General features: G+C 38.6%; 1 protein-coding gene across 2 annotated transcripts in view; it reads right to left on the bottom strand.

Annotated features, from left to right (window-relative positions):
• FAM227B (family with sequence similarity 227 member B) overlaps positions 1-19262 on the bottom strand; it is a 178236-nt gene that overhangs the window by 116618 nt on the left and 42356 nt on the right. For both annotated transcript variants that reach the window (XM_081109184.1, XM_081109185.1), the window contains 2 exons: positions 13317-13443; positions 5068-5205 (listed from right to left, as the gene is read on the bottom strand). In XM_081109184.1, coding sequence (XP_080965310.1) covers positions 5068-5205; positions 13317-13443 — 265 coding nt within the window. The remainder of the gene's footprint in view (positions 1-5067; positions 5206-13316; positions 13444-19262) is intronic.

Genomic DNA, 19262 nt, shown 5'->3' with positions numbered 1-19262 from the left:
ATAGGGTGGAAAGGTGAAAAGGAATAGCTGGATAACTAAAGTGCTGAGATTTCAGTGGCTTACCACCGCAGAAGACATAGTCTCTGGACTTTGAGTCCAGCTGAAGAAATTGCCTGCTTGAACAAAAATTACTATTGTTCAGTGGAATGTAACAAAACCCAGAGTCTCCTCAAAGTATCATTCAAAATTCTCAGAATACATAAGAAATGATTAGACATGAAAAGGAACAAGAAATTGTGTCTTATAGTTAAGAAAAAATAGGCAATAAAATCCATCTCAATGTTATCCAAATATTGGAATTATCAGAAAATAATTTTAAAGTAGCTATTGTAAATATGTTTGAGGGATTAAAGGAAAATACGGTCTTGAAGAGAACCTCAGAATAAAAATGATAACTATAAAAAAAGACCAAATGAAAATTCTTAACTGAAAAGTATAATATATGAAGTAAAACATTCATTTATTGGGTTTAAGAGTAGAATGTAAACCGTGGGTGGAAAAAAATGAGTGAACTTAAAATGAAATAAGTAGAAATTGTGTTTTCTAAAGAACACAGAGGAAAAAAAGGTTGAAAAAACTAACAAAACAAAATCCCAGTGAGCTGTGTACAGTATTAAGCAACACAATACATGTAAATTGGAGTCCCAGAGAGAAATAGAACAGAATTTGAAAAAATAATGGCAAAAAAATTCCCAAATTTGGTGAAAAACATCAAACTACAAGTTTAAGAAACCCCAAGGAGGATGAACACACAAAAAAGTGCATCAGCCCATCATGGACAACTTGCTAAACACCAAGAATAAAGAGAAAAATCTTAACAGTAGTTAGGGGGAAGAAAGCACATTACATCTAGTAGGAATCAACAAACTACAGCCTGCAGGTCCAATCCAGCTCATGACCTATTTTCCATGTAGCTTCCAACCGAAGAGTGTTTTTATTAAATACATTCTTAAAGAGTTTTTTTTTAAAAAAAATATTAGGTGACAGAGACCAAGTGTATCCAAAATAATCTAAAATATTTACTATTTGGTCCTTTATAGAAAATGCTTCTGATCTAAGACATACTGAAAATGACAAGAATAGTGTCTGGCTTCTCACTTAAAATAATACAAAATAGAACACAACAGAACAATATCTTGCTGAAAGGCAAAAGAAAAGTGCTCATAATTTTATATCCAACAAAAATATCCTTCAAAAGTAAGGCAAAATGAACATTATTTTTAGATACATAAACTTGAGAAAATTCATTGCTAGCAGAACTAAACTATGAAAACTGTCAAAAGGCCATTTTTCAGGCTGAAGGGAAATGATAACAGATGGTAATTCAAATTTATATCAAGGAATGAAGAACCAGAAATGATAAATACGTGAATAAATATAGAAGGCTATTTTTAAACCTTCTCTTGATATTTTAAAAATACATTATAATCACTTCTACTTCTAACTAAGATGAAGTAACAGGCACCGATTTACTTTCTTAAATAACTGAAAATTTAGAGAAAATAAATGAAACAATGGTTTTCATGTGTTGGACAACAGGAAACATAAGAAAGTAATCCCAAAGAAAAGAGAAACAGATGAGGGAGCCCTTCAATTGTCCCATGTTTTTGTTCCATTTTTCACTCTACTCCACATATAGTTCCTATATTTCTAGTGAAGTTGGACAATATTAACTTTAAGTAGTATTGTGATAATTTAAGGATGCATTTTGTAATCATTAAGGCAACCTCAAAACTTACAAAGAGATACAGGCAAATAAGTAATAGAGGAAATAAAGTGTAATACCAAAAATATTTAATTAACTGAAAGAAGATAGTAAAGGGGAAATGGAAGAACAGAAATCAGGAGAGGTAAAAATGAAATAAAAAGGAACATGGTAAAAATAAATCTACACTTATAGTGATTGTAAATAAAGTAAGCACACTAATTAAAAAGAAGACATTGTCAGACTAAATAAAAAAAACAAAACACAACTAAAGGCTCTCTACAACAAATGCACTTTAGACACAAAAACAAAAATAGGTTGTAAGTAAAATGATAGGAAAAGATACACCATACAAACCATAAGCATAAGAAAGCTGAGTTGGCTCTATTATATTAAACTATGATGGCATGGGGGGGGGGGTCCCTCAGTCCAGCCTGCACCCTCTCCAATCTGGGATCCCTCAGGGGATGTCCGACTGCCGGTTTAGAGTCTAAACCGGCAGTCGGACATACCTCTCACAATCCTGGACTGCTGGCTCCTAACCGCTCACCTGCCTGCCGGCCTGGTCACCACTGTCCCCCCCCTGCTGGCCTGGTTGCCCCTAACTGCTCCCCCTGCTGGCTTGGTTGCCCCTAACTGGCCCCCCCCAACGGGTCTGGTTGCCCCTTACTGCCCCCCTGTCGGCCTGGTTGCCCCCAACTGTCCACCCTGCTGGCCTGGTAGCCCCTCACAGCTGCCCTGCTGGCCTGGTCGCCCCATGCAGCCTGCTGTTCGGTCGACTAGTTGTTTCGGTCGTCATGGTCACTATATGTGTATATATATATATATATATATATATATATATATAGAGAGAGAGAGAGAGAGAGAGAGAGAGAGAGAGAGAGACTAGATAGAATTCAAGACAAGAAGAATTATCGTAGATGTGACAGAAAATTTCAAAATGATTAAAGGTAAGCATTATAACAATGAGTATATGCCCAATAACTTAAAGATAAAGCAAAAATCAAAAGAATCAAGTGGAGAAATAAATACTTCCAAATTAGAGTTGGAGATTTTAATATCCTTTGTCACTAATTAATAGAATAAGTAATTAAAATATCAGTAAGGAGATAGAACCAGAGTTAGCAAACTTTTTCTATTATGGGACAGATAGTCAATATTTTAGTCTTTGTGGACCACATGTGGTCTGTGTGGTATATTCTTCTTCCTTTTACAACTCTTAAAAAAATGTAAAAGTCATTCTTAGCTCACAGGACATGAAACAGGGTATAGGCCAGATTCAGTTCACAGGATATAATTGCTAACTCTTGATACAGAAGATCTGAATAATACTATCAAATACCTTGATCTAATTAAGATTTATAAAACTACTAGAAAATGTACATTCTTCTCAAGTGCACATCAAATCATCCAGATAGGCCATGCACTGTACCATAAAGCAAGAATAATCATATAGAGTATAGTTTAAATTAGAATTAAGTAACTATAAGATATCTAGAAAATCCCCAAATATTTGGAAATTAAGCAATACATCTCCAAATAACCCAAGGGTGAAAATAGAATTTATACTGAAAATTAGAATATATTTTAAATTAAATGATAATGAAAATACAACACATCTAAATTATACAATGTCGCTAAAACAGTGTTTAGAGAAATTTATAGCTTTCAATGCTACATGAAAAAATAAGAGAAAGAATGATAAAATAAATAGGGTAAAATTTAAGCAGTTGATGGATCAGGGATATACCAGTATAGAAGTTCCTTATTCTATTCTTATCACCTTCTGTAAGTTAAAATTTTAACAGAATAAAGAGTTCCCTCAAACCCCTTAATTTTATGTTCAGCCAAGTTGTTATTCACCTATGAGACTGGGAGTAAACACAGATATGCAAGATTAGGTCAAGATGGTAAAGTACCACCTCTCCATTCAAAACAACAACTATGTATGAAGTTCTGGAAAAACTCGTGGCAACAGCAAGCAAGATATTTCATGTTAACTACTAAAAGATAGAAATCAGATAGGATGATATCTATGAGGATAGGAGTGGGGAAAATGACAGCACAAATCCCAAGAGCAATAATTCATTAATTTTAGAAACAGAAATTAACTGAAGAATAGTTTTCGGAATAGGAAGAGTAGGTTGAGTAGTTTAGTCCCTCTGTCCTCTGTCCTGTATCAAGATTAAAAAGTTATTTCCCTTGACATTAGTGGTTTTAACTTTGCCTGCATGTTGAAATCATCCTGGGTAGCTTAAAAAAATCCTGAGGCAGATTCTGATTAAATGAGTCAGAAATGAGGCCTGAGCACCAGGCCAATGCTTTGTATTAGAGATATGGTATAAACAAGAGAGAAATAACCTTGTCTTACAGTGCTTATTAATCAAGATTAACTGAGAAGTTTGGTGCAGGAATTTGGCATGTAGCTCAAGGAACAGAAGAGAATACACAAATATATCCAAGTGAATTGATATTCCATGTAGCCTGTAAGTGAACTATTTAATAAATGAGCAATTAGAAAAAAAAAATACTAGAATACAACTACCTTCCTTGTAACAAAATAAATTCCAGATGGAATAAAATGTTAAATAAAACATGGAAATAAAAAGTACTAGAAAGATAAGATAGATCAGCGGTTCTCAACCTGTGGGTCGCGACCCCTTTGGGGGTCGAACGACCCTTTCACAGGGGTCGCCTAAGACCATCGGAAAACACATATATAATTACATATTGTTTTTGTGATTAATCACTATGCTTTAATTATGTTCAATTTGTAACAATACATCCTGCATATCAGATATTTACATTACGATTCATAACAGTAGCAAAATTACAGTTATAAAGTAGCAATGAAAATAATTTTATGGTTGGGGGTCACCACAACATGAGGAACTGTATTAAAGGGTCGTGGCATTAGGAAGGTTGAGAACACTGAGATAGATATTTTCATAATATTAGGTAAGTCCTGACAAACATGTCACAAAACTGAAATTCTAAGGAAAACATTATTTAAATTTACTGGAAAAATTTTTAAACTTATCTATTAGCAAAATACATTATTAACCAGTTAGCAATATAGCTAAAAAGTAAGAATATTTCTTGTGTACCTGAAAAGTTCCTAAAAATCAATATAAACATATAATATGGGCAAAATAAGGAAAGGACTTAAGCATATGTAACTTTTATAATGAAAAACTAAAATGTTAAGCAATCTTCAAACTACTATAACACCAGTGTACAAATCAAATGTTATTTGAAGATCCTCACCAAAGTATAAATCATTAGAAAATTCTGACAAATAAATAACTTAGCACACTTCATCTTGGCAATTTCATGCTTCAATTGAGGATAAATTTACTTACTATTCATTATGCGTTCCTGACTCTTTATAATCCTCTCGTATATGATTTTGCCAGGTGCCTTCTTGGTACCATGTATAGTTGTTGTGGTCAGGTCTTTCAGTTTCCACTGGGTCCAAAAACCTTTTTGAGGTTTCAAACCTGTTAATAATAAAACATACAGTCAGCCAAAGAAATTAGGATTTTGAAATTATTTTGATCTATCAAAACCTTTTTATGAATATTATACATTTTATTCTCACAACAGTCCTCTGAGGATTGTCAGTCTCAAGTTCCTAATGAGGGAACTTTTATATAGAAATGTCTTATTATATTAATCAACGAATTAGAAAACAGCTGAAGCTTGATATGTACTCTTTTGATTCATATGCATATGCTAAGTTCACATATGAACATAAAAGGCCAACAATTGTAAAAACTTGGAAAGGACCTTAATATCCAACAACAGCACATCCATACAGTGGATTTCAGTATCCAGTAAAGTTACCTTGTATATATTTGTTAACATAGAAAGGCATTCATGTTTTTATGTGAAGAACAATTTTACCTTCTATGTAATGTGACTACAGCCTAAATGTTAACATGATTGCCTCTGAGCATAGGTGATAATTGTTTACAAATTTCCCCTATCTATATCTCCTATTATTTTAAAAACTAGAGGCCTGGTGCATAAAATTCATGCATGGATGTGGTCCCTAGGCCTGGCCGGCAATCGAAGCATGAGTGTCTGGAAGGGCAGGGTTCCAGTTTACCTATGGGCTCTGGGAAGCACCTGGGCTCCCAGACGCTGCACGCCCTCTCTGCCTGAGTCATCGGGCCTCGCCCAGCTCCCTCAGAGCCTGAGAGCCAGGCAGCAGTCCTGCCCCCTGCTGTGGCCACTGGTCGCCATCTGGGGGCCAGCGCACATCATAGCGAGTGGTCGAACTCCCATTCAAACTCCCGGTCGAGGGGACAATTTGTGTATTAGGCTTTTATTATATAGGGCTAGAGGCCTGGTGTACAAAAATTGTGCACTCGGGGGGTTGGGGGAGTCCCTCAGCCCAGCCTGTGCCCTCTCGCAGTCTGGGACCCCTCGGGAGATAACGACCTGCTGGCTTAGGCCTGCTCCCGGGTGGCAGAGGGCAGGCCTAATCCCTAGGTGCAGCCCCTGGTCGGGCTTAGAGCAGGGCCGAATGGGGAGTTGGGGCGCCGCCCCCTATCATGCACAGAGCAGGGCGGATTGGGAAGTTGCGATGCCACCCTCAGTCACGCTCAGGGTAGGGCCGATTGGGGGGGTTGGGGCACCGCCCCCTGTCACACTCAAGGCAGGGTCCATGGGGAGGTTGCGGCGCCACCCCGTCATGCACAGAGCAGGGCCCATCAGGGGGGTTGGGGTGCTGCCCCCTGTCACGCACAGAGCAGGGCCGATCAGGGGGTTGGGGAGCTCTCCCCTGTCATGCACAGAGCAGGGCGGATCAGGGGGTTGGGGCGCTGCCCTCTATCACCCACAGAGCAGGGCCGATCAGGGGGTTGGGGCGCTGCCACTCTCACACTCAGGGCAGGGCCGATGGGGAGGTTATGGCTCTACCCCGTCACACACAGAGCAGGGCCCGTGGGGTGGGGTGGTTGGGGCGCTGCACCCTGTCACACACCGAGCCGCAGGGCGATCAGGGGGTTGGGGAGCTCCCCCCTATCAGGCACAGAGCAGGGCTGATCAGGGGGTTGGGGCGCTTTCCCCTGTCAGGAACAGAGCAGGGCCGATAGGGAGGTTGTGGCCTCACCCTGTCACACACAGAGCCGCAGGGCGATTAGGGGGTTTGGGCGCTGCCCCCTATCACACTGATCCCAGTGCCGGGAGGCCTCGCGGCTCCACCGATCCCGGTGCTGGGAGGCATATTACCCTTTTACTATATAGAATAGAGGCCTGGTGCATGGGTGGGGCCTGGCTGGTTTGCCCTGAAGGGTGTCCTGGATCAGGGTGGGGGTCCCCAATGGGGTGCCTGGCCAGCCTGGATGAGGGGATGATGGCTATTTGCAGCTGGTCACACACCCTTCAGGGTGGGGGTCCCCACTGGGGTGCCTGGCCAGTCTGGGTGAGGGGCTGAGGGCTGTTTTCAGGCTGGGACTGAAGCTCCCAACTGCTCCTTTTTTCTTTTTTTTTCTTTTTTTTTTCTGGGCCAGCTTTAGCTCTGAGGCTTGTCTCCAGCTCTGAGGCCTCAGCTGCTGAAAGTAGGTATCTGGTTTGTTTAGGTCCTATAATCGAAACTCTGTATCAACTCCAGCTTTGAGATCCTGGCTCGCTTAAAGCAGGTTTCTGGGGTTTTGTTTAGCTTCTATATTTGTTACAATGTTCAAACTGCAAGCTCAGAGGCCGGCAAGGCAGGCGGGGAATGTTGGAGTCTTCTGTCACTGAAGCAAGCAAGCCTCATGTTAGTTTTCAGGCTGCCTGGCTGCTGGCCGCCATCTTGGCTGGCAGTTAATTTGCATATCGCCCTGATTAGCCAATGGGAAGGGTAGCGGTCATACGCCAATTACCATGTTTCTCTTTTATTAGATAGGATAGTATTTTTTTAAAAAATATTTTATTGATTTTTTTACAGAGAAGAAGGGAGAGGGATAGAGAGTTAGAAACATGATGAGAGAGAAACACCGATCAGCCATCCCCTGCACACCCCCAACTAGGGATGTGCCCGCAACAAAGGCACATGCCCTTGACCGGAATCGAACCTGGGACCCTCCAGTCTGCAGGATGATGCTCTATCCACTGAGCCAAACCAGTTAGGGCATATAGGATAGTATTTAAGAATCAATTATAGTACCCAAAAAGTTGTAAGATATATTTCATTTACAAAGTTCCACTTTTGTTCCAAAAGCTGTGTAGGGTTGAATAATTTGTTTAACCACAATAAACATTTGTAGCCTGAGCAATAAAAAGATATACAGATATAAATTCATTTGTGTATTTTATGTGTTTGTTCTGAAGGTTATTGAGATAATATATGTTAAAATGCTCAGTAAGTGGGAACCATGAGCTAACATTGTTACTATACATCAACATACTCATAAATATAATCAATATTTTCTCAGTAGTGAGTGTTCAATGAGGATTATTTGCTATATTCAGCTATCAAATTAGAATTTCTGAGTGTTTTTAGATTCAGTTATGTAGATAAAAATGCAACAGCTTTCAGCGTGTTTAACTTGAATGCTTCTTGATAGATTGTCTTAAAATATAATGTATTAAAATTTGAGGAATAGTAAGGCCAATACATTGATGATTTACAGTGAAAAGATAGTTTATTACTCAGTTTCCAAGAGGAGGGGGTACTCCATGCCATGGGAGGCCACATAGGAAAGGAAGCACAGGGGTTGGTCACGGGGGAGACTGTGGGTAGGAGCCTTTATTGTGGTTTCTGTGTGGAGAAATGGATGAGGCAGTGTAAATAGGCTTATGAATGGCTAGTCTGAATAATATCAGTGGCTCTGGGGTATAGGTGCTGTTCCCAATTGTCTGATACCCGATCCTAGGATGATTAGGGCAAGTAGATAGTGGCCTAGAGTGAGAGCCCAATAAAGGAGGTGTTTGAGGTGTGGGCTCTGGATTGGTTGGTTTGTATCTGAAAAGCATGCTCATGGGTGAGTTGTTTAATAGCTCTAGGAATTGGCTAACATTGGGATGGGCAGTCCTTCCAGGGCCAGCAAGACCCCAAATATCAAAGCATCAGAATACAGAAAACAAAAGAAATGGTTAGTACAGTCTAGAGTTGAATAATCCTTCTATTTCTGTAATAAACCCTACTAGGTTCTGATATATAAGTAAAGATAACATTCAGCAAACACTTTTTTTAAAATAAATATAATTTATTGATTTTTTACAGAGAGGAAGGGAGAGGAATAGAGAGTTAGAAACATAGATAAGAGAGAAACATTGATCAGCTGTCTCCTGTACATTCCCTATTGGATATGTGCCTGCAACCAAGGTACATGCCCTAGACCAGAATCAAACCTGGGACCCTTCAGTCCACAGGCTGATGCTCTATCCATTGAGCCAAATTGGTTAGGGCTCAGCAAATAGTTTTGAAGGCCTACTATGTGCTAAACCAGGGGTCCTCAAACTTTTTAAACAGGGGGCCAGTTCACTGCCCCTCAGACCATTGGAGGGCTGGACTATAGTTTAAAAAAAACTATGAACTAATTCCTATGCACACTGCACATATCTTATTTTGAAGTAAAAAAACAAAACGGGAACAAATACAATATTTGTATTTGCATGTGGCCCTCAGGCCGTAGTTTGAGGACCCCTGTGTTAAACTATGTATTTGACACAAGGGAACCCAATATTCAACTCAATTTAGATACTGCCTGACACCAAGGCAGATGTAAAATTATTTGGCACAGTATCTGGTCCATAGCAAGCATTTAATGCAAGTTAGCTTCTCGGTTGCTTCTTTTCCAAATAAACCACTGTTTGAGCTGTGACTGCATCCCAACATTATTTACAAATAGGAAATTTAAATTTGTAACTAAGCATGGACTCTTTTTTTATATATATTTTATTGATTTTTTTACAGAGAGGATGGGAGAGGGATAGAGAGTTAGAAACATCAATGAGAGAGAAACATCATCGATCAGCTGCCTCCTGCTCACCCTCTAATGGGGATGTGCCTGTAACCAAGGTACATGCCTTTGACTGGAATCGAACCTGGGACCCTTCAGTCTGCAGGCTGACACTCTATCCACTGAGCCAAACTGGTTAGGGCGAAACATGGACTCTTTTAAAGAATGGCATTAATATACGACCATCACATCCAAAAATAGTGTGTTTCATATCTTTAACTTTTAAAAAATTATTAAATTTTAAGGTTTTATAGCTTTATTGACATATAACATTGCGTAAGTTTAAGATTTAATTTGATAAGACACATATAATACTTACATACCTATAAAATGATTACTGCCATAATTTTAACTAACACCTCCATTCTGTCACATAATTACCATTTCTTTTTAATGATGAGAACATTAAATTTACATTCTTAGCAACTTTCAAGTATATAATATAGTATTATTACCTATAACTACCATGCTGTACACTATATCTCTAGAACTTACTCATCACGGAAAGTTTGTAACCTTTGACCAACATCTCCCCATTTCCCCTACACCTCAACAATTGATAATCACCATACCACTCTATTTCTATGAATTTGACTTTTTAGATTCCACATATAAGTGATATCATACAGTATTTGTTTTTCTCTGTTTATTTCAGTAAGCATAATGTCCTCAAGGTCCATCCACATTGTTACAAATGACAAGATTTCCTTCTTTCTAATGGCTGAAGAATATTCTATTGTTTATATATACCCATCTTCTTTATCCATTTATTAACTGACAGTAACTTAAGCTGTTTCTGTACGTTGGCTATGGTAAATAATGCCTCAATGAACAGAGGAGTGCAGATATCTCTTTGAGCCCCTATTTGCATTTCTTTGGGATTTATACCCAGAAGTGGAATTGTGGGGCCATACAGTAGCTCTGTTTTTAATTTTTTTTGAGGAACCTCCATACTGTTTTCCATAGTGGCTGCAACAATTTATATTTCTATCAACAGTGCACAAGGGTTCCCTTTTCTTCCCGTCCACATCAACACTAGTTATCTGTTGCCTTTTTATAATGGCCACTCTAACAGGCGTAAGGTGATACCTCACTGTAGTTTTGATTTGCATTTCCCTGATGATAAGTGATACTGAATACCTTTTCTCGTATCTGTTGGCCATCTGTATGTCTTCTTTGAAAAAATATCAATTTAGTTCCTCTGTCCATTTTTTAAATCAGATTTTTTTTTTGCTATTGAGTTGTATGAATTCTTTATATATTTAGAAATTAATATTACTTAATAGACATATGATTTAAAAATATAATCTATAAGTTGCTTTTTCATTTTGTTGATGGTTTCCTTTGCTGTGCAGAAGCTTTTAATTTGATGCAGTTCCACTTATTATTTTTTGTTTTTCTTTCTTGGACATTTGATGTCACATTAAAAAAAATTTCCAAGACAAATATCAAGTGATTTCCCCCCATGGTTTCTTATATCAGTTTTGCAGTTCACTTGTGATGTTTACATCATTAATCCATTTTGAGTCAAGTCAATTTTTGTGAGTGGTAATAAAATAGGAATCCAATTTCATTCTTCTACATGTGGTTATCCAGTTTTCCCAACACCATTTATTGAAGAGATTATCTTTTTCCCATTGAGTATTCTTGGCTCCATTGTCAACCATTAGTTGAGCATATTTGTGAGTGTATATTTCTGGGTTCTTAATTTTGTTCCATTGGTCTATGTATCTATTATTATGCCTGTAACATACTGTTTTGATTACTATAATTTTGTAGCATAATTTGAAATCAGAAAGTGTGAGGCCTCCAACTTTGTCCTTTCTCAGGTTTGCTTTGGTTATTAAGAGTCTTTTATCGTTCCATATAATTTTAGGATTCTGTATTATATTTGTGAAAAGTGCCATTGGAATTTTAATAGCAATTGCACTGAATTTATAGATGGCTTTAGGTAGCATGGACATTTTAATATTGATTTTTCCAATCTATGAACACAGGATATATTTCCCTTTGTTTGTACATTCTTTAATTTCTTCCACTTAAGTGTTGTAGTTTTTAATGTAAAGTTTATTTATTCTCCTTGTCTAAATTTATTCCTAAGTATTTTATTGCTATTAATGCTATTGTCAATGAAACTGATTTCTTTACTACTTTTTCAGATATTTCATTGTTAGAAAGATGCAACTAATTTTATATAGTAATTTTGTATCCTGAAAAATCAATACACAGAAATTTGTGGTGTTTCTCTCTCCTTAAAATATGATACACTTTCTGACAGCAATGGTTTGGTTACTAAAGATAGACAAAAAACAGTTTTTAAAATCAGTCAAAATTTGAACTGAAAGATCTACAAGAAGCACTACTTGAAAACTGTCAATAGCTTCTGGTAGTCCATAATAGCACAATGTCTTAGAAAAAATGTTGGGAAGGTCATTCCTGGAACATGTAACTATATCTTAGTTTTAAATCCAAGTACCTAAATTTCTAGCTAAATATTTTAGAACTAGAGGCCTGGTGCACGAAATTCGTGCAAGGGGAGGGGGTCTCCTTAGCCCAGCCTGCACCCTTCTCCAATGTGGGACCCCTTAGGGGATGTCCAACTGCCAGTTTAGGGATCGGGCCTAAACCAGCAATCGGACATCCCTCTCATAAACCTGGACTGCTGGTTCCTAATCACTCACCTGCCTGCCTGCCTGGTCGCCCCTCACAGCCCCCCCCCCCCCCCCCCCGCCAGCCTGGTCACCCAACGCAGCCTGCTGTTCAGTCATTTGGTCGTCCCTCACTAACCCCCCTGCCGGCCTGGTGGTAGGTAGCCATCTTGTGAGTGTGTGACAGTCAATTTGCATATCACCTCTTTATTATTTAGGATAGAATTTTATTTCCCTTTAGCCTTTCATTTCTACCACTCCTATCTACAAGCACATCATAATTCAAAAAACAAGTTTCTGCCCTGACCAGTTTGGCTCAGTGGATAAAGCGTCGGCCTGCGGACTCAAAGGTCCCAGGTCGATTCCGGTCAAGGGCATGTACCTCGGTTGTGGGCACATTCCCAATGGGGGATGTGCAGGAGGCAGCTGATCGATGTTTCTCTCTCATCGATGTTTCTAACTCTCTATGCCTCTCCCTTCCTCTCTGTAAAAAATCAATAAAATATATTTTTTAAAAAACAACCAAAAAAGCCAAACACGTTTCTTTTATCAATGGTTGTATGTTCTATGAGGAACTCAATTAGCTCTAGAATTTACTGAATATTATTTGTTATAAATAATATTCTCAAAGCAGCTTAACCATTTGTACTCCATAAGTGTCTATAGATGCAAGCAGTGAACCTTTTTTAAATTCAAAATATTGTGGCAGTTAACTGGTTAAAATATCTAACTTCCAAATATAAAATGTATGCACATGACTATAGCAATTCACTTTTATGCAATAGTTACACTGCCTATAAAATCATTTGGTTTCTAAACATAATAACTGATTAATTTTCGTATTATAAAATTTTCAAAAGAGATTACTCATTACTATTTTAAAATATAGGTATCCAGATAGCATGTTTTGTAAGGCAAAGAACTACCTATCGTTTTGACTGAAGCAAACAAAATCCAAAAGTTTTAGGTACCAAGATAATGATCAATACTTAAATGATGTAATCGTACCTGACAACCAAAGATAAATGTTATTCCCTAGATCTTCTTTAAATTCATCATTAAAGAGATCACTGGATTCTGGAAATGCTTCCTGGAACGCTACATAGATAGCTTGTGTCAAACAATCAGGATACACCTACCAAAAACATATTAGAATAATTTCATATTTCATATAACATAGCTCAACTACCAAATAAAATTATTAAGTTGGTGAAATATACATGCCCCTTTTTTGTTATAGCTTGCTTTTGGCCATTTATTATCTCTTTGTAATTTTAATAGAGGAACGTAAAGAAGAGTTCAAAGTAAAGTCAGTCAGTTTGCCTATTTGATAACATTTGGGGAAATATTTTAACTTGGATAAAGGATGAAATTAACAATTAAGATAAGGTTTTATGAATACATATTTATTTAGTTTTACCTTGCAATTGTTATCCTCTTTTATAAAGTAACATGTACAGATAATAATTAAAAGTGTATATAAATATAATTGACATATAATATTGTCTACATTTAATGTGTACATGTGTTGATTTAATATATTTATATATTGCACTATGGCCTTAGCTAATACCTCTGTTAAGTCACATAATTATCAGAATAAAAAGCATATTTTTAAATAATCAAAGCCTGTTTAGGTGAGTTAGTATATTATAATCATTATTATATTACTTACATATTAAAACTATTATCAGATATCAATCTATGGTTCTACCAGTGGTCCCTAAACTACTAAAGTTCTCTCAGGGAATACTTACACATAGAAAGATAATGATACTTTTATATTAAAATTTTTTTTAAATTACTATTTTGGTACTCTGCATTCAGATAAGTATTTATAATCACCCATTTAGGCCTTAATAATGTAAAATTTTAGTATCAGAAAAGCCCTTAACAGGTAACTGTCCTAATTCCTGGAACCTGTAAATGTTATACAACAAAAGGGCTTTGCAGACATCATCAAGTGAAGGATCTTGAGATGGAGAGATTATTTTAGATTGTACAATGGGCCTTAAGCCACAAGTATCATTATAAGAGGGAAATTGAGGACAATTTTATTATAGAAGAGAAGGCAATGTGATGGCAGAAGTTGAGATACGAGTAATGTGACCATAAGCCAAGGAATGTTGGCAGAAGCTGGAAAAGGCAAGGAATGAATTATCCCTTGGGGCCTCTTAAAGAAACTAGCCCTGTTGATACTTTGATTTTAGCCCTATAAGACTCATTTAGGGAAATGAGCTGGGGACGTCAGAGGAATGGCAGCATGAGAGATCCCATGGCCTCTCCCTCAGAAATTAGAACAAGTTAACTAATTATAACTCAACAAAGAATTCCCTGCTAAATACAAAGGTTTTCCTGAGAGACCTGTGTATTGAAACATTTAAAGGTGGGCAACCAGGAATAAATGGGGAGATGAGAAGGGAGGAAATTGCAGATGACCCACAGATGCAGCCCTGCAGCCAGAAGCTCATGGCTTGGCCTAAGAGAAGGGAGGAAGCCAGCAGTAGCTGCGGGCAGGGGGGGGGGGGGGGAAGGGGGGAAGGGGGGGGGGCAGGGGAGAGCAGGGAGGGGCATTCCAGCAGGGCAAGCAGAGCAAACAGTGACTGAGCCAGCAGACGCCTGACAGAGCATGGAGTTCTGCCATGCAGCTCTCCACTGTGGAGCTGGGCAGTGGTGTTTCAGACAAATAAATGGAACCACAGAGCCTTGCTGCTTGGACTCCCAAAACTCACCCTTGGAGGTGGGTTAAGGATCATATTACCTGTAAACCAAGAGCCATTGCAGTAGAACCACTGTTTCCCTCTGTGACAGATCCCCAGGTGGGGTGCTTGGGGCAGGACCCCATAGAGGTCAGGAGTTGCCATTATGATGAGGTCAAAACAAACCTCACCCTCAAGCAGTGTTGTTGCATTGTCTTATGGAAGTTGTGGAGATCAAGACTGGGAGATCACAGAGGTAAAAAAAATCTTGTGATTCAGTGCCATCTATTGGAAAATAGTAATAAAGACCTCTTCAGAGGAAACTGCTATTGGCCATATATACAGACAGAGATAACTGTGTAGGCAAAGGAGAAAAACAAATACCATGAATAACCACGGTAATGAGGATGATCAGAAAGAAAATGAAAAATCCCCAGAAATCAGGCTGGAACACATGGGAATATATGATATAAATGACAGAGATTTCAAGATTGCAGTTCTGAAAATACTCAAGATGTGAGAAAATATAGACAGGCAATTCAATGCACTCAGAAAACAAATCAATAAAAAAAAGAGGTTCTTTTCCAAAACGATTGAAACTTTACAGAAGAACTGATCAGAAATCCTGGAAATGAAGCATGCAATTAAGGAGATTAAAAGTAAACTACTGAGCATAAAAAAACAGAGCCAACAAGATGGAGGTAAGAATTAGTGATATTGAAGATAGGAATCTAGAAATGATATAGAGGGAAGAGAGAGACCTGAACATAAAGAATAATGAAAGCGCTCTATGAGACCTATCTGACTCTATTGGAAAAAGCAATGTTAGAACAAAAGGCATTCTGGAGGAGGAAGAGAGGGAACAGGGAACAGAGAATATATTCAAACAAATAGTGGATGACAACTTCCCAAACCTATGGAAAGAACTAGATCCTCAAGTCCAAGAAGCAAACAGAACACCTAGTTACCTCAATCCAAAGAGGCATTCTTCAAGGCAGTTGGTATTAAAACTGTCAAAAATTAATGACAAAGAAAAAATGCTCAAAGCAGCCAGAGAAAAGAAGGAAGTGAAAGACAAAGGAAAACCCATCACAATTTCATCTGACTTCTTAGTAGAAACTCCAAAAGCCAGCCAAGAGTGGAACCAAATATTCAAACATCTGAAAGAGAGAAATTACAAGCCACAAATAATATATCTAGTGAAATGATCCTTTAAATCTGAAGTAGAAATAAAGACATTCCCAGACATACAGAAGCTGAGGGATTTTATCACCAGAAATCTCCATTGCAGGAAATACTCAAGGGAGTTATTCTGAAACATAACATAAGGTCACACTAAGAGTAAGATCACCAAAGTGTCCTGCAATAGAGGACTGGATAAAGAAGATGTGGAACATACACAGTGAAATACTACTCAGCCATAAGAAAGGATAAATATTGCCATTTGCAACAACATAGATGCACCTTGAGAATATTATGCTAAGTGAAATAAGTCAGTCAGAAAAAGTTAAGAACCATATGGTTTTACTCATATGTGGGATATAAAACTAACACTCATGAAAACAAACAGCTGTTTGGGGGCTGCAGAGGTAAGTGGGTAAGGGAAGAAGGGGGGTGCTAAAAGAGGGTGACAGGAGAAGATCTGAATTTAAGAAATGGGTACATGGTGCAATATACACATCTTGTAACATAGAGCACTTGAAACCTATATGATCACATTGACTAATGTCATTCCAATAAATTTACTTAAAGAAAAAAAATCAGAGAGGGGAGAGATTAACCAGGGAACTAATATGCATACTAGAGGCCCGGTGCATGGGTGGGGTCCATTGGCCTAGTCAGCGATCAGGTCGATCTGGGGGGGGGGGGGTAGGGGTAGCTGTTTGGGGGGAGGGACCATGGGAGGTTGGCTGGCTGGCTGAGGGGAGGAACTTGCAGGAGGTTGACCGGCCGCCCCTCGTCTCCCCATGGAGACAATCAGGGGGGCTGGCCGACCACAGGAGGCTGACCAGCCTTGGGAGGTTGGTTGTGGGAGTGCACTGACCACCAGGGGGCAGCTCCTGTGTTGAGGGTCTCCCCCCTGGTGGTCAGTGCACGTCATAGCAACTGGTCAACCGGTCATTTGGTCATTCAGTCATTTAGGCTTTTATATATAGGGTCTAGTAACCTGGAGCATGAAATTCATGCACATTGAAAGGGAATTAATTAGAGGAACATAATTTGGACTTACTATCTAATATCAATAATATGTGAGCGTGAGGCAGTCTGCGATTCTGAAATTCAATGACATGAAGTTTAGCTATTACTTTGCCAATTAAATGGAATTCACAGATATCATTTAAAAGAGCATTCAGCTTCATATTAAAAACTCTGGCTACCAAGTCAGGTCTGTTTTCAACTTTTTTCCAGCATTGTAAATTGTTTGCAGTATCTGCCCATTTGGGGTTGCACATCATGGTTATGAATAAATCGGGCTTGCCATACTTTGTTACAATTACCATAGCATCCTGATATCGCTGCTGCATATTTCTGGGACTACCCTCAAAAGATGTTGGAAGTATTATCATTTTACCAATCGGCACATTGTCCATTTCAGATCTAGATTTGAGATAATCCATCAAACCACTATATTTTTCAACTCTCAACTTAGATTGGTTTGCTTTGATGAAATTTATTTGATTGGCCTCCATTTTTAAATACGAATCCACGATAAACTGTTAATTTTCCTGCATTTAAAATAGGATTGAACGTGTCTGCACAGAGAGATGAAATCCATAATACTGCATTTGTGTGACTTGTGTCCTTACATTTTGTCTAGTATTATTGTCGATTACACTGTCATCTCTGAGTCTTAATGCAATATCTGTTCCCCAGCCTTGTTCACCATGTGGAAAAAGGTTATGTCATCACATCTAATGTAGGAAACAGGATATTGATTTGTTTCATTTTAGTGGCATTTGGATTATTGGGATCTGGTTTATAGTGAATGAGCAAGTCCCTTTCAAAAGGAGGTGCTCCATCTTCGTTTCTGAATATGACAGCAACCTTGGTTACACGGGGAGAATTATATCTACCTGGGTCACTGTTGTGACCATATTTAATCACAATTGTTACCTCGATGGGAGCAATACCTTTTGCTGCTGCTTCAGATTGGGCTTCCTTTTCTACCTCATGTAGCATCTTGTACGATTTTGTTAATTCATTTATGTCATGCATGAGGCTGTTGATGTTGATCATGTGTCTTTCTGAGCAGCCCTGGTTTTCTGGCATTGCTAATCTTTTACTTGTAGCTTCGGCTGTATCCAAAATATAGAGTTGAGCAAACTTCTGAGAAACACCATGCGAAGGATTTAAAGTTCCAATATGGTGATAAACTTGTCCGTGTATTCTAAAGTAGTATGGCCCATATCCTGATGGCAATGCAATATTTGCACCCATGGAAGCAAAAGAACTATTTATGGAATGAATATCTTTTATAAAATTTTTACTATCAGAATCTTCCTTTGTCATTAATCTTTTTAAATACGCCGGGTAATCTGGAAAATGTATATCATTTGGACAGACTTTCCCTTTGCTACAACATCAAGTAAATTTCCCATCAGATGGTTTTTCATCCGAGAAATTTAGTGATAGGCAAAATTCACATCAAACAGTCATTCCACCACAACTGTTTTTGAGGATTGCATCCTCATGTACTTCATTTTCGCTGAGAAGGCAGTTCCTACTGGTATTGGTAGTACTTGTTGATGACTGTTCTCTCAACATATTCTGTCATCGACTTCTTTCAACTTCAAAGGCATGCTGGTCTTTAGACATTTTCTATTGATAACGCCGGTGTTTTTCGGCATTAGAGCGGCATTTTTCCAGTAGTAGGTGTTCAGATACATCCTGTTGCAGGCACCGCCTTCTTTCAAGATCTGACACACACTGCTCTGCAGACACTTTCTGTCGATAACGCCGGCATCTTTCGGCTGCAGAGCTACGTTGTATCAACAGTTGTTCTTTAGACATAGTCCCACCTCTCTACTGTTGTGGTCTGAGATGCAGGTGAATGAGAGTCCTGTCTATTAGGCTGCTGAGAGCTGTCTGACCAATGGCTGATTCTGGCTGACTCTGTGGGGGTGGGACTTACTCCTCCCTGTTTCCACAGCTGTGATGAGGAGGCTGGGGTGACAGAGGGAGCTGCGCCCTCCAAGCTGCCCTCTCTCTCTTGGTCTGCTCTATGTCCAGCTGTCTACTGCTCTTCCAAGTCCTC

Source organism: Myotis nattereri (genome assembly GCF_964212035.1).
Source record: "Myotis nattereri genome assembly, chromosome: 1".
NCBI classification, from domain to species: domain Eukaryota; kingdom Metazoa; phylum Chordata; class Mammalia; order Chiroptera; family Vespertilionidae; genus Myotis; species Myotis nattereri.
Note: the sequence above shows the minus strand (reverse complement) of the source record. Positions and strands in the feature narration are given on the sequence as shown.